Source organism: Diaphorina citri, unplaced genomic scaffold, assembly GCF_000475195.1.
Source record: "Diaphorina citri unplaced genomic scaffold, Diaci psyllid genome assembly version 1.1 scaffold2073, whole genome shotgun sequence".
Taxonomy (NCBI): domain Eukaryota; kingdom Metazoa; phylum Arthropoda; class Insecta; order Hemiptera; family Psyllidae; genus Diaphorina; species Diaphorina citri.
The window spans coordinates 7,379-32,435 of NW_007379498.1; the positions used below are offsets into that span (position 1 = coordinate 7,379).

Genomic DNA, 25,057 nt, shown 5'->3' on the forward strand with positions numbered 1-25,057 from the left:
GGAAAGAAGAGAAAGCAAATGGTTACCTATCGATGATAGATTCCCGGCACATGTACAAGTTGTCGAACTTGGTTTTAGTGACGGAATCATTGACATTCATTGCAGGCACTGTAAGCTTTCCAGCCTTGGAGAGTTGATACAAACGATGCACACCAGTCAAGCTTTCTTCCACTATACCTGTAAGTTCACGTCAGAAATTAACACACATATTTATTTATTTATGAACAAAAATGCTGGCTCTCAAGTAGCACTGAAGCACCAATTACAAACATCTGCCCAAAATTGTCTTCAGTCTAATTTGAGACCAAGAATATTTTGTTCATAAATATGGGTTTAAGAATTGAATACAATAGAATAGATTCATCATCAGTAAATAGTTTCTTCAAATTAAATTGATCCCAAGGGCAAGGTAAACCTAGACCCTTAACAAATTGAGTGGCCCTGAAGGCATGTGATGTGTTCAAATCCAATCGACCCCTATGACTGACGGAAACGGACACACTAAAACAAAAATTCATCCGAGAACGAACCTTATCTGTTCAGGATAAAATCAGCACCGGGCGGAAATCGAACCCGCGACCTAGCGCTTACAAGGCAGACTCTCTCCAAGCTATCTAGGCTGACAGAATTCACTAAATCGTTAAATTATTGTTTCTTTACCTTTGATAGCCTTAAACATGGTCGGGTATTTCTTCAACATCCAGTGCGTAGCATCTCCTCCATCATCCAGAATCATGTTGGGTTGCCACGAGTTGACACACTTGTCTATACACCACCAGAAGTCTTCCTCGGTCTCCCCACGCCACGCGAAAACTGGCAACCCTGTATAAGAGGAAGTAAGAGAGTTCAATAGGTACTTGGCCAAATTAGAGGCAAATCGCAAATGATAGCAAGGGATCAAAGAGCTTTTGTCTCTCTTGAGGATATGAAAAAAAAAAAAAAAATGCAAACAGAGCAAAGAGGTAAGTACCTAAGTAAGTTTAATATCTTACCAAATCAGAGGCAAATGACGGCATGACCTTCCATACCAAGAGAGAAGATTTTGGCTCTTTTGAAGATAAAGGACGAAAAAAAGAACCCTAGCCTTGATTAATATTCTAGAGCTCTTTCATAAAACTAAGGTAAAGACACAAAAGATCTAGTCTTAATAGGTTGACATAGGGCTGAAATAGCCGATGTCCCTACTTCTACCAATAACCAATACGGTACTGTAAACTGAACGAAGAATTTATCTTGTCTTACCGGGATAAAGACTTTTCTTACCTACTTCGGCTAACGCCGCAGACCCATTAGGTTTTATTATTAACCCAATATTATTATTAGTTCACTGATATTATTATTATTTTTAACCCTCTTCATTGAGACGTGGACACGTGTAAAGCTAATCTTTATGAACTTCCATACACTTCTCTAATTATGCAAGGGGAACTAAGTTGTACACCCTTTATAAGTTGAAAAATATACAACTTGGCAGAATACATCCGTGACGTATTGGTCAGGGCGCTCGCCTGGCAAATAAGAGAACGAATTTTTTGACCACATAATAGAAGAGCTCTAAGGGTTAGGTGGTAGAGGACACTATTAAATTGCGTTTGTGCAGAAGGCCAAGACAAGCCTTTTCTTGAACGCCTATATTTATGGTCAAATGTCAAAAAATTAATTTTCTGCAGGGGGTCCAAGACAGGGATTTGAACCCACGTCCTCTTACTCAGGTAACGGTTATGTTACTTGCTAATGAAGATTTACCTGCTTACCTTTTGCTGACTTGAATAAGGAAAAAGACTTCACAATGTTATTTATTTGTTTAAAATAATTTTATTATTTTGTAGGTAGGTACAATAAAATATGCTTGAATTAGAATTCATTTTTGGCGACATTATTTCCATCCATGAAGAAATAGGAGTCCGGAAAACTATTCTTAGCGAATATTTTCTAGTGTTACATGTAACATTTATGGTCGGAGCCACAATAAAGTTTAGACTCAGTTTAAGTTTAACTCTTGGATTAAGCAATCTGATTGATTAAAATTTTTGATTTTTTTAAAAGTCAACCAATCTTCTTCTTCCTAGCCTTTTTCTAATAGAGCAGTTGCGCTGACTCAGGTGATGTTTTAAAGTCAAAGAGAAGAAAAAAATGAGGAACTAGGGATTTTTTCTTTTTCTTCTACGACTTCTAGAGCCTGAGATAAATCCATTTAAAAAATACCGGTAAATCTTGAACTCTGACGTCACGGCATACGCTCCCGTACGCAATGACGTCACATCAAATGTCCCGAGCAAAGCTCCCTCGCAGGCGACACATTAATGTCTTTGTGCGCATACGTTTCTGCGCATCATTTCTTGAAGTCTGACGTCACTACTCTTCGAGAAATTAACACACATATTTAGGAACCGAACCGGCACGGATAAAATATGTATTGATCAACATATTACAAAATATAAAACTGGTCACTGCTCAAATTGTGAAAGCTCCTTTTTGTGTTTAACCTAACCCTATAAGCTCTTTTTTGTGTTTAACCTAACCCTATAATAACACTGGTCACTGCTCATTTGTGACAGCTCATTTTTAGAGCTATTTTCCATTGACGTGACTTCTGAACAAGTACCAAATCTTTCCTCTTCGAACCGCTTTCGCATTACTTTCATGATTTAATCCTGAACAAGTACCAATTATTGTATAATTTCCCCGAAATATATTACCTGTGTACAGGCAGTGATGGATACGACGAATGATGGTAAACTTGAGCAACTTAGATTGACCAGTCGTCCTTCTGCCAGTAGGACGATGCGCTTTCCATCAGGCCAAATCACATGGTCTACCTGAGATCTAACCTTCTCCCAAGTGAGATCTGGAGTTCGGAGACTGTTCTGTAATTTTTCGAAGGAAACAAAGATCAAATGTTGTCATAAATGTCACAATAAAAGTAAACTGAATTCAATAGAACAGTTGCGCTTACTTGCTTACTTGGGTGAGATTACTAGGTCAAATAGCAGAAAAATGAGGAGCTAGGGAATTTCTCTTTTTTTAATTCTGCGACTTCTAGATCCGGAGATAAATCGATTTAAAAAATACCGGTAAATCTTAAACTCTGACGTCACGGTATAAGCTCCCAAATACAACTGCTCCATTGAATCAATGTGTGCAGTAGAACATGATACAAGGTCCCAGAGTTGACAGTGAGTTTCGTTTTATGTTTTCGATCAAAAGTGTTCCTGGGTCGAGAATCGAGGAATAGAATATACCCTGTGTATACTGCCAGAATGAGACTAAAAAGTCCCTTTACTCCCGCGGTCTAAACAAGGTCTTATGTACTTGGCACAGAATAGGTGTGAATTGTATAATTAAAAAGCCTTGCTTGATTAAAAATTTTCGGCCATTTTTCAGGGCCATTTACAACTTGAACAATAAATAAATAATAATATGGTTATAGGATTTGTTGTGACTTACCACATCGATTTCAGTATTGGAATGTCCCATGTTGCACACCACACAGCCGTTCTTCATCTTGTCCATATGCTCTCGGGTGACCACATTCTTGTTGCCAGTTGCCGTTACTACAATGTCTACCGTTCTGATCACCTCGTTCAATTTGACAACACTGAAGCCATCCATACTGGGGAAAAGAAATTGGTAATGATTGGAAAGAACTAGAGTTTTTTCGAAGTTTGATGGAGGGAACTGTAACTAACTGCTAAGGTCTTTTCGTCCCGAAATCGAAGAGAAAAGAAAGAGAGGATAGTAGAAAGCCAGCCGTTTCGAGAATGAACATTATCTGTTAAAAAAATCCGCCCCGGGCGGGAATTGAACCCGCGGCCTAGCGCTACCAACCAAGCTAACTAGGCTGACAACTAGAGGTTCAATCAATATTGTAGAACTCAGCATAAAGGCCCCTGCGGAATTCCCATAGGCCTGATGGTTCCCAAAATACATAGGTATAAGAAGCAAATATCCTTAGCCAAGCCCAATATCCAATATCTCAAAGGTAGTACGTTTTGACATGTAGTCCGGGGGGCTGCAAAGCACAAATGGTATTACTTACCAAGCTTGCAAAGCACAGATGAGATTACTTACCAAGCTTACAAAGCACAGATGAGATTACTTACCAATCCCATTAGTGAAATCTCTCATTAAGTCATTGGTGAAATCCAGCAAAAGTTTTCAAAGACGGTTGACAAAATATAGCAATGATAAGCGAAAAAAAAAAAAAAAAAAAAAAAAAAAAAAACCTAACAAATAATAGAATTAAACAAAATTGTCAAGCACACCGATCAGGGTTATCAAAAGATTTACAGAAAGCATTTGATCTAATACTATCTGACCGGATCTGCTTATATTTAGGTCCAGGGCCACAAAGTGAGTTTAAACTCCGTTTAGGTTTTAATCTCGGTTCAGACAATCTGGCTAAAATTTTAGAATTTTTTTAAAAATCAGCCAATCAGAATGCTTCATCCGAGAGTTAAACTTAAACTGAGTTTAAACTAAACTCACTTTGTGGATCCCGGTGTTACGGAGTTCAATTACTTAACCTAAGGGTGGAATTCATAGTTGTCACTCAAGTTTAAGCAAACACTCAAGAATACACTTTATAAAACAGTGAGGACTGGGGAGTGCAGTGTCATTTCTGGAACAGGGCCCAGGGTAATTTTAGGAACAGGGCCCAGGTCTACAGTGTCATTTTCACTTTATATTAGTCCATTTTCTGACTTTTGGAAGGATGTGTACTTTCGCAGAATTTTGCAGCCCTGTGAGCAGCCGACGCGTTTCGTTCTTATTTGAACTCATCAGTTAGACAAAGTTCTCAGGTGCTGGTCAAGAATTCGGAGGTTGTATACCTTCCGAGATGGAAATTAGAGGAAACGAGAACTTGCGATTCTACGTAAGACTTTATTTTAGTTATTAGTTACGAGCTCCACAGAATCCCAAAGTGCCTTCCACCATGAGTATTTACTCAAACACAAGTGACAACGTTCCAGTGTCTTTTAGGATATCACATTCAAGTGAGCAGAAAGAAGGACAATAATACTATCGGCCTTATATTAGTATACCTGTATATCTTTCAAGATATCGATCTTGATTGAAAACGAAACAGAAACCTTCTTCAAAAACGATACCACAAATTTCGCAACAAAGAACAGGCAAAACAGTGATAAATTAATAATAAAATAATGCGTCCAATACTAAATAAATTTGTCTTTTTTCATTGAAATTGTCTAAATTAAAAGTGTAGAATCAATTTGCTGAGTGTGGTTGGTTTAATACCTGAAATCAGAAGAAAGAGAACATGTTAGATTTTAGGAAATTATTACGAATTCACAACTTTTTCTCAAGCTTTTTTTTTTTGCCACCCACGTTAAGACTGACAGACCTAGGTTTGTGAAACTGTGGTCTGTCAGATGGTCTCGGCGCGAAAGGCTTAAAGGCTAGCCTTAGGTTTTGCAGCAGATAGGTATTTTACCGATCCGTCGTAGATTTGTACAAGCTTAACCTTAACCCATCTTTTGCGGCTGTTTGCCCCTACACCTAAGCCTCGGAGTGGGCTTTTTGTGTATGGAGTTCAGCTGAGACCTATGGGAACTTCGTAGTGGCCCTTAGGCTGAGTTCCAACATTGATTGAACCTCTGGTTCTTTCCAATCAATAACACACCAATGGAGCAGTTGCAAATGGGTAAAAATTATAAATAAATGGTCGATTCCTATGTAAAAAGTTGGGAGAATCCAAATCTGAGGTCAAAACTCCGAAAAACTAACTGTAAAAGGTCGAAAATTCAATTTTTATTTTCCGTCAGAGTTCAGGACGTCAGACTTCAAGAGATGCGCAGAAACGTATGCGCACAAACAGATTAATGTGTTGCCTGCGAGGGAGCTCTGCTCGGGACATTTGATGTGACGTCATCGCGTACGGGAGCGTATGCCGTGACTTCAGAATTCAAGATATACCGGCATTTTTAAATTGATTTATCTCGGGATCTAGAAGTCGTAGAAGAAAAAGAAAAATTCCGTTGGTCCTCATTTGTCCTGCTCTATGACTTTGAAACATCACCCAAGTAAGCGCAACTGATCTATTTCTTTTCCCCCAGTGGGCTTGTATATGGAGTCAAGCTGATTATCTTACCTATAATAGCTTGGCTTGAAGGGCCCCGCTTTGTTCAAGCCCATGTACTTTGCTTGTTCATCACTTAGTTCAGTTAAATGAGCATCGAACGTGGGAAGATGAAGGCTGGCGACATATTCGTCCATCTTCTTGGGAAGTAAATAGACATCTGACTTGTATCGGCCGGAAGGAGCGTTGAATAGTTCTATCAATGCCAGGGCCTGGTGAATAATTAAAGGGTTAGACCGAATGCATACTGGAGAAACGCGCTTCTTGAAACCCAGTGTACACTGCACTGTGTTAATCTCATCTATCGGGTTCGTGAATCTCCAGTTTCTTAGTTACTGTACTTGGGCATAAATAGAATTTTAAATAGGTACACAGTAAATCGTGTTAAAAATCAAATGCATGAAAAATGCCTAAAAATGGATCAACACAAAGTCATCATAAGCCATTCGGGGTAAAAAGATCCCCTTCTGTAAAAGGTGCACCGGCTAGTGGGTACCAAATAGACTCTGGAGAGGAAGGTAACCACAAAGCGAGGTTAACGCCGGAGGCGTTCTTAATCACCTAACCCTTCTGCCCGCCAATCAAACTCAAACCGTCTTAACGTGTGTGACGGAAAAAGCTTGAGACTCAGGTCAGACATTCATGCTCAGACTGTGTGACAGACGGCGATCTGTGAGACCTAGTTCTGTCAGACGGTCTGAGAATGAGTGGCAGGCATTAGAGCTCCAGTTATGCAGTCGAATTCTCAAATAAATGACGGTAAGTTACAATCCTCGGCTGGAACCGAACCGGCACGGATAAAATATGTATTGATCAACATATTACAAAATATAAAACTGGTCACTGCTCAAATTGCGAAAGCTCCTTTTTGTGTTTAACCTAACCCTATAAGCTCTTTTTTGTGTTTAACCTAACCCTATAATAACACTGGTCACTGCTTATTTGTGACAGCTCCTTTTTATAGCTATTTTCCATTGACGTGACTCCTGAACAACTACCAATTATTGTATATTTTCCCCGAAATATATTACCTGTGTACAGGCAGTGATGGATACGACGAATGATGGTAAACTTGAGCAACTTAGATTGACCAGTCGTCCTTCTGCCAGTAGGACGATGCGCTTTCCATCAGGCCAAATCACATGGTCTACCTGAGATCTAACCTTCTCCCAAGTGAGATCTGGAGTTCGGAGACTGTTCTGTAATTTTTCGAAGGAAACAAAGATCAAATGTTGTCATAAATGTCACAATAAAAGTAAACTGAATTCAATAGAACAGTTGCGCTTACTTGCTTACTTGGGTGAGATTACTAGGTCAAATAGCAGAAAAATGAGGAGCTAGGGAATTTCTCTTTTTTTAATTCTGCGACTTCTAGATCCGGAGATAAATCGATTTAAAAAATACCGGTAAATCTTAAACTCTGACGTCACGGTATAAGCTCCCAAATACAACTGCTCCATTGAATCAATGTGTGCAGTAGAACATGATACAAGGTCCCAGAGTTGACAGTGAGTTTCGTTTTATGTTTTCGATCAAAAGTGTTCCTGGGTCGAGAATCGAGGAATAGAATATACCCTGTGTATACTGCCAGAATGAGACTAAAAAGTCCCTTTACTCCCGCGGTCTAAACAAGGTCTTATGTACTTGGCACAGAATAGGTGTGAATTGTATAATTAAAAAGCCTTGCTTGATTAAAAATTTTCGGCCATTTTTCAGGGCCATTTACAACTTGAACAATAAATAAATAATAATATGGTTATAGGATTTGTTGTGACTTACCACATCGATTTCAGTATTGGAATGTCCCATGTTGCACACCACACAGCCGTTCTTCATCTTGTCCATATGCTCTCGGGTGACCACATTCTTGTTGCCAGTTGCCGTTACTACAATGTCTACCGTTCTGATCACCTCGTTCAATTTGACAACACTGAAGCCATCCATACTGGGGAAAAGAAATTGGTAATGATTGGAAAGAACTAGAGTTTTTTCGAAGTTTGATGGAGGGAACTGTAACTAACTGCTAAGGTCTTTTCGTCCCGAAATCGAAGAGAAAAGAAAGAGAGGATAGTAGAAAGCCAGCCGTTTCGAGAATGAACATTATCTGTTAAAAAAATCCGCCCCGGGCGGGAATTGAACCCGCGGCCTAGCGCTACCAACCAAGCTAACTAGGCTGACAACTAGAGGTTCAATCAATATTGTAGAACTCAGCATAAAGGCCCCTGCGGAATTCCCATAGGCCTGATGGTTCCCAAAATACATAGGTATAAGAAGCAAATATCCTTAGCCAAGCCCAATATCCAATATCTCAAAGGTAGTACGTTTTGACATGTAGTCCGGGGGGCTGCAAAGCACAAATGGTATTACTTACCAAGCTTGCAAAGCACAGATGAGATTACTTACCAAGCTTACAAAGCACAGATGAGATTACTTACCAAGCTTACAAAGCACAGATGAGATTACTTACCAAGCTTACAAAGCACAGATGAGATTACTTACCAAGCTTACAAAGCACAGATGAGATTACTTACCAAGCTTACAAAGCACAGATGAGATTACTTACCAAGCTTACAAAGCACAGATGAGATTACTTACCAAGCTTACAAAGCACAGATGAGATTACTTACCAAGCTTACAAAGCACAGATGAGATTACTTACCAAGCTTACAAAGCACAGATGAGATTACTTACCAAGCTTGCAAAGCACAGATGAGATTACTTACCAAGCTTGCAAAGCACAGATGGGATCGATTTCAGTGATATAAATAACACAGCCGAGACCTTTGAGTGATTGACAGCAACCCTTACCAACTTCTCCGTAGCCACAGAGAACTACCTGCTTTCCTCCAAACATTACATCCGTGGACCTTTTCAAGCTGGAAAAAAATCCCAAGAGTTGTTTGTTGAGACCGATTTACTTGGGCAGAAAATGAGGGCGTAGTTTTTTCAGTACCAACAGTCTTAACAGGATAAACAAACAAGGTATAATTTAGCATCATTCAAGATCCAAACTAAACCAAGTTGACTAAAAATACAATATTCTATATGCTAACCATACCACGGTACCTTGATCATACATGCAATATTCCATCCTAATAAATCACTGAGCACAATTTTAGTTTAACCTTGGTTCATGAATAAGATTAACTTTTGGATTAAACATTCTGATGGGTTGATTTCAAACTTTTAGCCAATTAGATAACTGAATACAAGAGTTAATCTTAAATCAAGCTTAAACACAGATTATGGTCCCGAACATCTACATATATTGTCCCTACGGATGAAAGGAAAGAGAAAGCAAATGGTTACCTATCGATGATAGATTCCCGGCACATGTACAAGTTGTCGAACTTGGTTTTGGTGACGGAATCATTGACATTCATTGCAGGCACTGTAAGCTTTCCAGCCTTGGAGAGTTGATACAAACGATGCACACCAGTCAAGCTTTAACCTCAGAACGTGTTTTGGCACTAAAAACTGACCATCGAAAATTTGACCCGATTACATTACTGCGAATTTTGTCCGGAGAACCAGCGTAATGGAAAGCTAGTCCTAGCCAACAGTATAAATAGAGTAATTCTAAGTTAAGCTTATACTCACAGCGGTCTGAGCGTTGATGTGGGTACATCCAACGATCCGGGCATTCTTGAGGGGTTTATCGTCCCCAGCACGTTTCCTTAACGCCATGATGCCAGGCATTTCTGAAACAAAACATGGAGACTCTTTACTATGTTGAAGGCCCAGAAGAAGTTAGGTAGTGGAACAGCCGCGGTAGACTATAAAAATGCTATTCAAATCAAATCAAATCAAATCAAATCAAATATTTATTCAATGTATATCAATATAGGTTATTGTTTACACAAGTCAGGATAAAAATAAACAAAATATATGGAAATACAAATATACAAAATGGTTTAAAATTGTAAAAGTAAGAGACAGAGAGATACTAATTAAAAATACCCGTAGTCAGGTAGACCAGGTAGACAAATAGATATTAGTTAATTCTCTAAACATGGTATTGTTCACATGTGGATGTGGAACATGCATTGGTTTACTATCGAGCAAACAATTTAACTCTCATTGATGCGTTACAGATGAGTATACAGTGTCACTCAACAAAATGGCCAGAAATCGCAATCTAGGGAGGAAGATTAGGTTTCTACACTAGAGAAAAAGTTCACCCCCCCCCCTGACCATCGCAAAAATTCATAGGCTTGTTTTCTAGACAGGATTCTCTTGATGAAACACCTTTTTCAGAAACTAGATATACTTCATCATGGATGCTTGTTGTTGTGTTGAAAGCTGAGAAGAAATTAGTTAGAAAACCTTTTTTTCAATAGGTAAGTATTTACTTCTAATGAGCCATTGTTTTTTTTTAAATTTATTTATTTACAAGTGAGGTCATGAAGAGCCTTTGTATGCAATGTACACATTAAAAGCCTTTGAAATATAATTCAGTACCTTTCAGGGATTTACATTTACTTATGTCTACTTAGGTAGGTAATAGGTATATTTACAGAATTTTGGGTAAAAAAAAAGACCAAGTGTCTGGTTTCAGTCTACCCAGTATTCGGTAGCTAGTAATAGTACGGACTACATTGCTAATGAATCACATGTATGGGTATGGTACTCATTCACCTTCTGCCAAGTACTGACAATGGTCTTATTTGTATGTGGTAGATACCTACCAATCTATGGCCAAACTAGGTTGATTTTCTCGTTGGTATTGGTTCAGAATGTTGAAGGTAACTCACTGGGTTAAATCTTGGAACATTAAAAAAAAAATAATAATAATAAATAAAAAAAAAGTCTTACTGACGAAAATAGTCTGGCTGAGGGACTATAAACAGGGAGTAGTCTAGTCCAAATTTCCCTACGCTAAATCAATAACGAAGGTTGAGTGCGAAGGGCATCCCACTCGCAAAATTTTGTTTAGCCAAAACCAATTGGCCTCAAAGCGATCACTCTAAAACTGATTGAGAGGCCGACGGCAAACGCCGATCCCATCTGAACATGGGAAAAGGCGAAGAGGAAGACTGACAAAAATTGAGTCTTCATTAAAGCTCAAGTTTTTGATTTCCATTGAAAAGTATTGGGAGGCTTCTACAAAAGCTCTTGAATTTTGGTAAATACTGGAGAACATATCACCATGATTCTTATTGGGACTGAGTCTCAACAACATTTTAGCTAGGCCAGTTGAAATGTGTATTAGATAGGTAGTGCACATGTATGTAAATGTAAATAAATAAATAAATAAAAACCATTCTACATATCTACATAAGAAAAGCTGTTCTACCCAAAAAGGGTCCAAGTAGGGATAAGCCATTCTTAAATAAAAACCTTCCATTGGAAACCTATTTTTTTTAACAATGTGTACTTAAACTAAAAAACTGCAGAGATAAGGTTCATTACTACTGGCACATTACTCAAATAGTTCTCTGAATAGTAAGTACAAATACAAGGTATAATTACACTTACACCTAGTTTATGGTTATGGTTTCTGTGTGTAATATGGGATAATACCTACGTATACCTACGTATTCATACGCTGATAACAGCATGTAAATGAGAAAGATTTTTGTACTCTCACGAAATGTAGAAAGATGAACAGTAAAAAGATTTGCTTCATTATCTCACACATGACAGCCGTGAAGATAAGAAGCAAAAACTTGTCAGAGAGACAAATATGTAAAATCTTTCAATTTGTAAATTACAATTGAAAAGAAGGTAAGTAGGTATGTCACCTGAACTAGTTACCTAACTTACCTACCAACTTAATGTGGAAAAAAAAAAAAAAAAAAAAAAAAAAAAAAAAAGGGGATTTTTTTTCTTCGGGGGGCGGGGGCAAATCAGCCCCAACTAGGGTGATTGCTTTGGGCTGACATTTGGTTTTGGCTACAAATTTTACGAGTGGATGCCCTTCGCACTTAACCTTTGCTATTTTTTTAGCAAGGGAAATTCAGGCTGGTATACTCCCTGTTTAAAGTCCCCCAGCCAGACTAAGCTGGTCTACTCCCTGTTTAACATCCCCCAGCCAGACTATTTTTCAATATTACTAGTAAGTATAATTATTGGAGTGACATCAAAGGATTTATTTTGAATATTATTAAGCCTTGTTTGGCCTTTGATGCTGCCCTTTTGAAAAATATTTAATTTTAAACCTGGGCGATACGATAAATTTGGTAAGCGGAAACTGGAAATTTCCAAACATAGTCGATATTAAATGGATATAGAAGTAATATATTCAAATAAAATTTTTTCAATGATCTTTCCTTACTGTTTGATATTAGCACATTGCATATCTAAATATTTTCAGGCGTTCATACAATTAAATACCTAGTAAAATAGTATGTACAAACAAGTCCCAGGGTGGCTAATAAAATGTTTCATAGTGAATTTAAAGGTGAGCGATTAGGCTGGCATTATGAACATGTCTTAAGGGTTTTAAAGGATAGTCTTAAGGGTTTTAAGAAATAGTCTTAAGGGTTTTAAGGGATAGTCTTAACGGCTTTAAGAGATAGTCTAAAGGGCTTTGAGGGATAGTCTTAAGGGCTTTAAGGGATAGTCTTAACGGCTTTAAGGGATAGTCTTAAGGGCTTTAAGGGATAGTCTTAAGGGCTTTAAGGGATAGTCTTAAGCATACCTGAACTGAAAGAGTCCGTGGAGGAGGCTGACATAGAACGAGCTCGATACCGACTAGACTTCTTCCCAGAGGAAGATGTTTTAGATTCCTGGAAAAGGACAATCATTTCATTAGCTTTAGCTTTATTTTAGAAATATAAACCAGAAGAGAGTCCTAATAGCAGAGACGTGTAAAGAAGAGCTTTTATAATGTGAAAACTAAATTAAATTTTAGATTAATAATAAGTTGTTAGGTAAGTTAGGCGCAAAGGATTTTAAGGTCTGTGATATTTAAAGCTACAGCATTTACGGGGGCTATATTACAAAAGAAAGAGCGCGTGGGAGAGAGAGACAGAAAATATAATGGGTGCTTTATTACAAGGGGCCGAGTTCGTGGCAGTGTTAGTGCGGTGGTTTGGGCTTGAAGCTGGAGGTTCAAATCCAAGTGAAGTCAGAAAATTTAGAGTAGTCTATTAAGTAAGGCAGAAAATTTGTGAGAAGCATTCATGCTTAACACATCTCTTATCATTCGGCGCTCTTGCTTTGTATCTAATATGAGACTAATTTCCTTATCATTAGCAACTAGCTGGAATTAGTAGGTATTGTAAAAAGGACTGATAAAAGGGGGCTTTAAAATGAAGAACTAGGCTATACTAAGATTTAAGTAAATTGAAAAAAAAAAAAAAAAAAAAAAAAAAAAAAAAAAAAAAAAAAAAACCTCATAGGTAGTAGGTAGCTATATGGTTAATTGGCTTTAGAAATCATATTTTAAGATGAAAAATAACCCAATTGCAGCAATACCAGTGGAAAAAACTGATTATTATATTACCTACTTTTCATCCTATAGGAAGGGTATGCAAAGTAAAAAGGAGACAAATCTGCTGAAACAGTTCATGTTAAAATACACAAGTATGTTTACTGGCCTGCCACTCTCCCAGACACAGTTAACTCCTATCAATTTGTTGGAAAAATGGTAAAACTTCCCTTCTAAATATTAATATAACTTTCATACTAAACAGATGTTACAATAAGTACTTATTACCTACAATCACTACAAAAAATACCAAACCAATATACTTAATTTTTAAGCTAAGTATCACAGTCATTTTTTTTTTTTTTTTTTGTAATTATGCAGAAGTCACGTCCATGGAAAAAAAGCTCCTTTTTGTATCTAACCTAACCCTATAATAACACTAATCACTGCTCTACTTGTGAAAACTCCTTCTTGCGTTTAACCTAACCCTATAATAACACTGGTCACTGCTCGTTTGTGCCAGTTCCTTTGGTAGCAATATTCCATGGATATGACTTCTGCACAAGTACCTACCTTTTTTTAAAAAAATTTACATCAAGTTGTGTGAGAGATTTCTTTGGCCATTTATAACAAAGTAGAATGTACTATATTATCTATTTAAAGTGTCATTCAAACCATGTAGGTAGGTATACATTTAAAGGTAGCTTTGTAACTTACAGTATTGACAGTTCCAGGATCAGTAACGGGAACATCAATGATCAAATTTGCATTGATCAATTCAACCAAAGGAGTATCTGGCTCAGTCATATTGAGTTTGGAGTTGTCAAAGTTGAATTAAAAGTTGGCTAAAAGTTGATCTTCTTGACAAGAGCTATTCTATTGTGTGCAGAGATAGCATGTTCAATATAGATATTGAGATAGTTTAGGCCAAAAACTTTGAACTTCACAGATTGAGGAGTCCAGTTCAAGTTTGCCGATGGGGAGCTTTGACTTTTCTTCAAGATTAAAACTGAGAATCGAAATAAATTGTTAGTAACACAAAACACAAGGTCTGAGCTGTATTCCCCGAAAAGAAGAACTAAATGGTATTTAAACTGAAACTAAACTAAACTGAAAGAAATATGTGAAGATTTGAAATTCAACTCTCTTGATAATGATGATAACTTATAACTTCCCAGTCTTACCAGTGTTGCCAGATTACCATGCAGGTCAAACAGCGTACAAATTTTACTATAAATGGTTTATGTTGAAAAAAAATCTAAATACATGTCGGTCTATCTACGTTTGCTGTTCAATTCAGTCTTGTGCTAGTGCCTAGCAGTACTATTTCAAGTAGCACTGATAATATTGTCATTAGGTATGCATTCTATTTTCTGTTGTTCACACCTAGTACGGAGTAGGTGGATGTATGTCAAACGTGATGTGCTCAATTTCAGCAACTTGTGCATTGAATTATCCTGTTTTATCCGTACCGTTCTAAAGCCCTGTATACATTACATGTCTCTCAACTTGGGCGCAATGCACACTAGTGAAACGCGTTTCACTGTATTGCGCCTTGGTCTTCTAATCTGGTCTTTTGATGATCGTTATATTCGTTGCGTGTAGCGCGTTGTAGGCTTCAAAACCAAACCTATGAATATTGAGTCAATCCTCATGAAATTCCAAAAATGACTACTTCAAAAAAAAAAAAAAAAAAAAAAAAAAAAAAGGAAAAAAAAAAAAAAAATCAAATTTTACTTCGACCTTTTTATTACCTGATCCACAAAAAATATTAATTTACTATAGGTATTTTGGTTATTTTTAATACCTAAGGTAAACTATTTACCTACATGGTAAAAGAAATAAATTTATTTATTAGCCATGGAAAATAAAATAAATAAATGTATTGCTAAGATCCCGAGTTTGAGAAACGAGAAAAGATGTACAGGTTGAATTTCCGTACAGGTAAAGATAAAGAATACATTTGGCAACATGGTGACAAGATCTCGATACTGCCGCTCTCTATGAGCAAATGTTAGCTCTATAAAGATTCGTTTACACTTGCTAACTTGTCGCCTTTACGTTTTATGCTGAAAATGCATGTGTTCTGGAGATAAATGTTAACGTAACTTTATCCCTAAGGGTCCTTATACATGATTGCATGTCCAAAAGTAACCTAAGCCCAAAAATCAAGATTAGGTAAACCTAAAAGTTAAAACGCGATGTAGCGTTGAGTATGGACTTCTGTTTACCAGGCCATTGAGTATCGCGATAGTCAATAAGACATAAACTTATTGACCTCGAGGTAAATTATACCTAACCTGCATACGTATTGTCAAGTCTCATTATTTTGATCGAATTTTCCAATAGGTACTCACCTAGGTATCTAATAATGTTGACAAAATTCTATCTCGGCTGGAGTTGACCCGGACTTCTGTTTACCAGGCCATAACCGAAACGTCAACTCTGAAACCCGAGACCTTTAACCTCTATATCTATATAGGTATCAGAAAAAAAAAAATCCAGAAACAAAGAAGATTTTACCAAAATGAGAAAATCTATTTAACAATAATAAAAGATAATATATACCTATTTACGAAAGTATGAATATTTTTTTCCAATTTAATATCTCACCCCCGCTAAAACAAAGTAGGTAGGTACCTACATATCTACAGTACCAATGTCTTGATGGCTGCTGTGAAGTTTGAAATATTTATTCAATTCTTGAGCTTTTTTGATTGTTTTTAGACCTTTTTCTTCGTTTGGATTGTTTTCTTCGTATGTACAACTTGTTGTTGTTGTTCTTCTTCTTCCTCCTCTTCTTCTTCATCATCTTCATCGTCATCATCTTCTTCATCATCATCCATTTCTATATAATAAGCAGTGCTTCCATCTTTGGTTTTCATAGGACGTAATAATGATGGGTCTATGTTCATTTTGTTCAATGATGATTGATCAAGATCCTTTTTCTTCGTTTTGTCATCTGGAGGTTCCTTATGAACCTGGGTGCCTTTTATAGAACTGTGAGAAGAACTTGTTTTTTCACTCGTTTTGCTCTCTGATTCTCCATCCTTGTTTTCTTTTTCATTGCCTGGGGTCACACGTAATTTAATTCTTCGTCCTTTAGAATCATGTTCTGGATTTGTATTTTCACTGTCATCTATGTTTTCATTGCCTGGGGTCACACGTAATTTATTTCTTCGTTCTTTTGCATCATGTTCTGGATTTGTATTTTCACTGTCATCTATGTTTTCATTGCCTGGGGTCACACGTAATTTATTTCTACAAAACTGCAGCCTGTGCTCCCCAATAGCAAACAGGATATACTGGGGAGACCTGGAATTATAAGACAGGAAAATAAACTGCAATTATTATAGGGTGAGGGGATTTGTTACAATAATACGCGACTATGCTTCTCAGGAAACTACTTTGGTTTCCTTATTTTGTTTTGAGGGGGAGGGGAAGAAATAATGGAGAATAACGATATTTTTCATCCTTAAATTGGTAAATTAAAAAGAAGAAAAAGTGAAAATTCTGCCAGAAGTAATGGATATACTTACCATGAATACTTAAATAGGTATACAATACCTGGAAAAATACAAAGTTCTTACTACCTATAATGAGTATAATGGGTTAATAATCCTAAAGACTATAAGTAGGTATGAGAAAAAAGAGAACGATAAGAAAATAAAACGTAAAAATTTGACATCTTACCTGCTGGGGCCATTTTGTTAAAGGGCAAAATTGTCGAGACAAGCGGTTTGTAGTTAATCCACAAAATTGAAAATAACAAGAAAAACTTTAACTCGTTCATTTTTGTTATTTGATATTTACGATATTTTTTCCGCCAGCTAAAAGTGCACGGTTAAATATTTGTTTAAGAAAGAAGGAAAAGGAGACCGTAAAAAAGTATAAATGGTAACGGGTGCCTCAAAACTTGAGAGACAGACCTCGACATTAGAGCTTTCAAAATAAGTATCTTTGCACTGGACACATTAGAGCAAAATAATGCATGCACAAAGCAAAGCAAAACAAAACAAAACAAACAAAACTACAAAATAAGTATCAAAATAACGAGTATGGATTACCTGTTTCTAAACCTTCAATTCTTCGGGGACATTTGTCTCATATACACTTATACTTATTTTGAAGGTAGGCAACGATTAATAAAAACATGACAGACCACAATCTATCAGACAGTCCGAGAGTGAGTGGCGGATTGGAAATGTCGAAAACCTCGGCAAATATTCAAGTGTGTACCAATATTTAAAGCACACACAGTTCTTTGAGTGTCGTAATAACTGCATGCCATCCAGCAATAATAGTTGACACGGATATGATTTATGATCTATCAGACAGTCCGAGAGTGAGTGGCGGATTGGAAATGTCGAAAACCTCGGCAAATATTCAAGTGTGTATTACCAATATTTAAAGCACACACAGTTCTTTGAGTGTCGTAATAACTGCATGCCATCCAGCAATAATAGTTGACACGGATATGATTTATGACAAAAAAAAAAAAATAGGAAAATTTTCATCTTGTTTCGACCAGAAGTCATGGTGACGTAGATCTAATGAAGTTGAATTACCTACCTGTTGTTTATCACGTGTGAAGGCCAGACACCGAAAGACAAATACTGTGCTTACTATACCTACAGGGTGTTGCATTAATCGATGTCAACCCGAAAATGGCGAATACTACAGGTCAAGGGCTACAAAAAGTTCCCCGACCACTTTTTCGAAATGCCCAGAATAACGGAGATATCCGCCATTTTGTGTTTTTTTCGGGAACCTCGACCTTGCTCCAATCATTTGGAGCAACCAACTCCTCTGTCAATCCGCTATTAATCCACAGAGGGCCCCCAGAGCAGGACCGTATGTAGGGAGGCGAGGGGGCCCGCCCTCCTCTTCGACAAAATCCTGGAGTGAAACCTATCAGGGAGAGGGGGAGATATACACCACTGCGAAAGTCAGATTCGATTCCGGGACCTTCAACCTGTATCCTAGCCCATCTTGTGATCGCCCCGTCTGATTAGGTGTGTGACTATGCGGTGTTGTTTGATTTACTTGAAGCGTTCACCGATTACATACTTGACTTTACCTAATGAATGCATTCCATTGATGTCATTTTCCATACTGATAGAGATGAAGAGATCTGGCGCTGGCAGGTACACTCCCCGAAAAGACAGTGTGTAATATTAATAATAATCTAATATATAAAAATGAATGTGTGTGTTCGAACTTTATGCCTGGCCAAACTGCTCATCCGATTTTGCTATGAAACTTTGTCAACTTATGTGACATGAACGGCCATGCCTTAAGGATTTACTAGCAGAAATCCGGAGCGAAGCGAAGGATTTCGGCTAGTCTAATAATATATAAAAATGAATGTGTGTGTGTTTGTTCGAACTTTATGCCTGGCCAAACCGCTCATCCGATTGCTATGAAACTTTGTGAACTTATTGCTTGCACTCCCGTGAAGGTTATAGGCTATTTTCCGGTTCGTTTTTGTTAAACTATACGCCGAGCGATACCACTAAATGGATGAGTGACATGAACGGCCATGCCTTAAGGATTTACTAGCAGAAATCCGGAGCGAAGCGACGGGTTACTCTTTTACACCTGGGATCACACGTAATTTAATTCTTCGTCCTTTAGAATCATGTTCTGGATTTGTAGTTTCATTGTCATCTATGTTTTCATTACCTGGGGTCACACATAATTTAATTCTTCGTCCTTTAGAATCATGTTCTGGATTTGTATTTTCACTGTCATCTACGTTTTCATTACCTGGGATCACACGTAAAATAATTCTTCGTCCTTTAGAATCATGTTCTGGATTTGTAGTTTCATTGTCATCTATGTTTTCATTGCCTGGGATCACACGTAATTTAATTCTTCGTCCTTTAGAATCATGTTCTGGATTTGTAGTTTCATTGTCATCTATGTTTTCATTGCCTGGGATCACACGTAATTTAATTCTTCGTCCTTTAGAATCATGTTCTGGATTTGTAGTTTCATTGTCATCTATGTTGTCATTGCCTGGGGTCACACGTAATTTAATTCTTCGTTCTTTTGCTCCTTGTTCTGGATTTGAATTTTCTTTGCCTGGGGTCACACGTAATTTAATTCTTCGTTCTTTTGCATCATGTTCTGGATTTATATTTTCACTGTCATCTATATTTTTATTACCTGGGATTAGACGTAGTGTATTTCTTCGTTCTTTTGCTGGGTTTATAAGAGTAAGTCTATTATTATTTTTGCGGATGCTCGGAATGGTAGATTTGGATGTCTCTTCTTCAACTTTATTGTCAGAGACAGATGGAGTATATTTCCAGTCTCTAGTAGAGCGAGATGTTAGAGATCTGTTATTCTTGTTTGATTTTAGTTCAGTTACAATCGTGTCCATAGATTTATCAAGTTCGTTCAGAGAGTTGACTTTGTGGTTTGAAATAATGCGAAGGACATTATTTATACTGTCTTCATTCAATGGGAGGGAATCCGATAGTTTCAATTTTGTCTTGACATTTTCGATAATAATGTCTAGCTGAGTGTCTGGGATTGAGAAATCTGGTTGAGAAGTTAAAATGTTTAATAAAATTTTCGTATTATCTCTGTTCAATGGAATTCGATTGTCAGGAGAACCTTTAGGCCAAATATCAGAAAATACAAGTTTAATGAGCTTTACAAAGTTCTTTGGAGTATTCCTCAAAGGAGATATTTCCTTAGTGTGGAAATAGTTCTTAGGATAACCCAAATCAAATAAGCTTCTGGTTTTTTCCTGGGTGTTCGAATTCAGTGTAGCCAGATTAGTTTCGGGCGTTGTTGATTTAGCAGAATCTTCTACTTGACTATTTTCCAAGTTTGGTAATAAATTTCCAAGCAATGTTTCTATGTATGTGGGGTTGTACGACAAAGGAGATCCGCCGAAAAGGTCAATCAGAACCTCATGTAATAGTTTCAAATTTGCATCTCTGTTATCCCTATTAAAATTGGCAACTACTTTGTTTGCTGCGGCATGTATTTTTTCTTCTGGAACATTCTTGTCCCAAGCTAAACCGGAAAATAGATTCTTATAGAAGTCTACATCGAATTTTACAAGTGTGTCAAGAGCACCCAATAATGCATACAATGTCGTTTTATCTATTTTAATACGATTCCTTTGGTCCAAATTATTCTGACTGAAAACTACTCTGATCCAATCCGATAAGGGCCTATATTTGCCGGACTTTGATAAGAGTATGAGCAGATCAATGCGTATCTTGTTCAAACGCAATGCGAAATTTTGCTGTACATTGTCTCGCTCAACACACTGACACTCTTTCCAACGAGCCCAAGTAGTCTGCACACATTTGCCAGTAGCAATTTTATTAGACGCGCCACATACAAAACTGCAGCCTGTGCTCCCCAATAGCAAACAGGATATACTGGGGAGACCTGGAATTATAAGACAGGAAAATAAACTGCAATTATTATAGGGTGAGGGGATTTGTTACAATAATACGCGACTATGCTTCTCAGGAAACTACTTTGGTTTCCTTATTTTGTTTTGAGGGGGAGGGGAAGAAATAATGGAGAATAACGATATTTTTCATCCTTAAATTGGTAAATTAAAAAGAAGAAAAAGTGAAAATTCTGCCAGAAGTAATGGATATACTTACCATGAATACTTAAATAGGTATAGGTACAATACCTGGAAAAATACAACGTTCTTACTACCTATAATGAGTATAATGGGTTAATAATCCTAAAGACTATAAGTAGGTATGAGAAAAAAGAGAAGAAAATAAAACGTAAAAATTTGACATCTTACCTGCTGGGGCCATTTTGTTAAAGGGCAAAATTGTCGAGACAAGCGGTTTGTAGTTAATCCACAAAATTGAAAATAACAAGAAAAACTTTAACTCGTTCATTTTTGTTATTTGATATTTACGATATTTTTTCCGCCAGCTAAAAGTGCACGGTTAAATATTTGTTTAAGAAAGAAGGAAAAGGAGACCGTAAAAAAGTATAAATGGTAACGGGTGCCTCAAAACTTGAGAGACAGACCTCGACATTAGAACTTTCAAAATAAGTATCTTTGCACTGGACACATTAGAGCAAAATAATGCATGCACAAAGCAAAACAAAACAAACAAAACTACAAAATATGTATCAAAATAACGAGTATGGATTACCTGTTTCTAAACCTTCAATTCTTCGGGGACATTTGTCTCATATACACTTATACTTATTTTGAAGGTAGGCAACGATTAATAAAAACATGACAGACCACAATCTATCAGACAGTCCGAGAGTGAGTGGCGGATTGGAAATGTCGAAAACCTCGGCAAATATTCAAGTGTGTACCAATATTTAAAGCACACACAGTTCTTTGAGTGTCGTAATAACTGCATGCCATCCAGCAATAATAGTTGACACGGATATGATTTATGACAAAAAAAAAAAAAAAAAAAAAGAAAATTTTCATCTTGTTTCGACCAGAAGGCATGGTGACGTAGATCTAATGTGCCTGGGGTCACACGTAATTTTTTTCTTCGTTCTTTTGCATCATGTTCTGGATTTGTATTTTCACTGTCATCTATGTTTTCATTGCCTGGGGTCACACGTAATTTTTTTCTTCGTTCTTTTGCATCATGTTCTGGATTTGTATTTTCACTGTCATCTATGTTTTCATTGCCTGGGGTCACACGTAATTTTTTTCTTCGTTCTTTTGCATCATGTTCTGGATTTGTATTTTCACTGTCATCTATGTTTTCATTGCCTGGGGTCACACGTAATTTTTTTCTTCGTTCTTTTGCATCATGTTCTGGATTTGTATTTTCACTGTCATCTATGTTTTCATTGCCTGGGGTCACACGTAATTTTTTTCTTCGTTCTTTTGCATCATGTTCTGGATTTGTATTTTCACTGTCATCTATGTTTTCATTGCCTGGGGTCACACGTAATTTTTTTCTTCGTTCTTTTGCATCATGTTCTGGATTTGTATTTTCACTGTCATCTATGTTTTCATTGCCTGGGGTCACACGTAATTTTTTTCTTCGTTCTTTTGCATCATGTTCTGGATTTGTATTTTCACTGTCATCTATGTTTTCATTGCCTGGGGTCACACGTAATTTATTTCTTCGTTCTTTTGCATCATGTTCTGGATTTGTATTTTCACTGTCATCTATGTTTTCATTGCCTGGGGTCACACGTAATTTTTTTCTTCGTTCTTTTGCATCATGTTCTGGATTTGTATTTTCACTGTCATCTATGTTTTCATTGCCAGGGGTCACACGTAATTTAATTTTTCGTTCTTTTGCATCATGTTCTGGATTTGTAGTTTCATTGTCATCTATGTTTCCATTGCCAGGGGTCACACGTAATTTAATTTTTCGTTCTTTTGCATCATGTTCTGGATTTGTAGTTTCATTGTCATCTATGTTTCCATTGCCTGGGATCACACGTAATTTATTTCTTCGTTCTTTTGCATCATGTTCTGGATTTGTATTTTCACTGTCATCTATGTTTCCATTGCCAGGGGTCACACGTAATTTAATTCTTCGTTCTTTTGCATCATGTTCTGGATTTGTATTTTCATTGTCATCTATGTTTCCATTGCCTGGGATTGATAAATAGATAGCTACGTATTCTTAATGTGCATGAAGAAATTGCTGGAATATTTTGAGAATACTCGTAAGTAGATGATGTCAAAGGACTAAAAAGAAAGATATTGATAGGTAATGCGGTAGAGTTCTTCATGTTAGGTTTTCTTGACTAACTTTCTCTGATCAAATGAAGACGTCTTTTAATTTTTCTCATCTCCATATTGTGATAATTGACAGGGTAACCCGTTCTTATAACTTATTTGTTGGGCATGTTACAAGGGTTCAGAATGCAAACAAAAGAAGAATATACCTACTCGCATGTGTTACTATTTGGAATGAATTTTTTTACTATTTAATTTATTTGTTCAATGCTCTTAAGCGTTTAATGATACATTAATTACAGTCCATTGAAACAATAGAAAGATTTGTTGTAAATAAAGAGTCGTTTATTTCCATTCGCTCCATAGTATGGTCAAGTGAATCCCTTATTATACGGTTGTAATTAGAAAATAAAAGATCCAGACTGGCTTTTGTTGAATTATATCTCATTGAAGCCATAAAAAAGATACTTTTTGAACACATTTTCTATCGTAAAATTGCATATAGGGTGTGCTTCCGATTTTCCCATGTTAGGAAATTCTACCTTATTCCATTTTACTCCAGTTCTACCAATCAATATTTTACTACAGACTGCGGAAACAGAAAAACTGCAAAATTAAATTACAGAAAGAGACAACGTTTATGACTTGAGGATATGACGCTTTTATGGTTCGTTTTACGGGTTAATTTCCCTAGGGATATCTGTCATTAGAACACCCTGTATATTAGTGTCCGTTTACTACACAAGGTCTTTCTTAGCGTAATTAAAATCGGGGACTGTAAACTTTTAGTGTTTAGAGACATTAAAAGCTCCCATTGTGGAATTTTCCCATGCAAAGTCGCTAAAACCCATTTGAAAGCGAAAAATTGATTGCTGGTGCAATGAAGTAAAACCAGACTAAACGTACCTAATATAGGTTCAAAATGACTTACTCCTTTTGTATGGCACTTTTTCTGGCAAGTCGTTTACGTCGATTCCTCCGTTAGACTGATTCTTATGGTAGGGCTTGCGAGCTTTCAGATGACAGAAAATAATAGCTTTCATGTTGATTTTAATTTGATCTCTTAGTTGGATAATGTTCCCGAAACAATGTACCCTAAGAAGTCAGAGTTTTCCTCATTAAAAGTACTTAATATTCATTTCTCACATAATGAAATTCCACAGCTATTATGCATTTATGTTAATAGTAATACATTCTTCCTCCTCCTCCCCCTCCTCTTCTTCTTCTAAAATTTAGAACTTCTTTTTTAGCAGTGAAAGGTTTATGAGAAAAAAATGTGAGAGCTAAAACAATATTCTTCACATTTGGATCTAATTAAAGACAATCTCATTCTAAGATGAGTCCGCTACCCGAGCAGCCTCACACAGCTGACTGACAGGAAATAAGAAGTCGAAGAAATAAAACCACCAAGCTGGGGTGTAATAAATGTATTTTATGTTTTTTTTTTTCTTTCTTTCTTTTTTTACTTTCCTTATCCTATAGGAAGGAAAGTAATGTAATCGGGTCAAAATTTCGATGGTCAGTTTTTAGTGCCAAAACACTTTTTGAGGTCCCTAGAGCCTGAATCCAAAGTTTCAGCCATCCAGAGTTGGTCCGTGTGTGTGTCTGTCTGTAAACAAAATGATTATCTCGAGAACGGTAAGAGCTTGAAATTTGGTATGCAGCTGTCAAATGTGACAAGGATGGTTTAGATCGGTGCAACGCTTGGTATGTTGGCCGCTATTTGGTGGTTTGCAGCTATATCGACTAAACGTTTAGAGATTTTGTAAAAGTTACAATAGAAGAACACTCAAATAAGCATCATTCAATAGGATAAGGAAAGTCGTGTGATGTTCACACCAGATTTTTTTTCGTTCTCTTTTCTTCACTTCTATGTTATTATAATATCTCGTTTCTCCTTATCGACGTCATA

The 25,057-nt window shown here is 36.8% G+C and overlaps 3 protein-coding genes across 3 annotated transcripts; all 3 read right to left on the bottom strand.

The window, feature by feature from the left end:
* Positions 1-9,799, bottom strand: LOC103518100 (putative adenosylhomocysteinase 2). Its single transcript, XM_026829987.1, has 11 exons — positions 9,701-9,799; positions 9,410-9,507; positions 8,824-8,976; positions 7,880-8,045; positions 7,132-7,299; positions 6,113-6,312; positions 3,448-3,613; positions 2,700-2,867; positions 1,264-1,297; positions 661-822; positions 1-177 (listed from the first exon to the last, which is right to left on the bottom strand). The coding sequence occupies exons 1-11, from the start codon at positions 9,797-9,799 to the stop codon at positions 23-25; spliced, it is 1,569 nt and encodes a 522-aa protein (XP_026685788.1). The 3' UTR covers positions 1-22.
* Positions 6,109-9,542, bottom strand: LOC103518102 (S-adenosylhomocysteine hydrolase-like protein 1). Its single transcript, XM_026829986.1, has 5 exons — positions 9,410-9,542; positions 8,824-8,976; positions 7,880-8,045; positions 7,132-7,299; positions 6,109-6,312 (listed from the first exon to the last, which is right to left on the bottom strand). Exons 1-5 carry the CDS (start codon positions 9,481-9,483, stop codon positions 6,109-6,111), a joined length of 765 nt encoding a protein of 254 aa, XP_026685787.1. The 5' UTR covers positions 9,484-9,542.
* A 6,276-nt stretch (positions 9,800-16,075) lies between the features above and the next one.
* Positions 16,076-24,188, bottom strand: LOC103518103 (myb-like protein X). The gene is made up of 3 exons (XM_026829988.1): positions 24,077-24,188; positions 21,967-23,058; positions 16,076-16,713 (listed from the first exon to the last, which is right to left on the bottom strand). Exons 1-3 carry the CDS (start codon positions 24,186-24,188, stop codon positions 16,199-16,201), a joined length of 1,719 nt encoding a protein of 572 aa, XP_026685789.1. The 3' UTR covers positions 16,076-16,198.
* Positions 24,189-25,057: the final 869 nt, after the last annotated feature.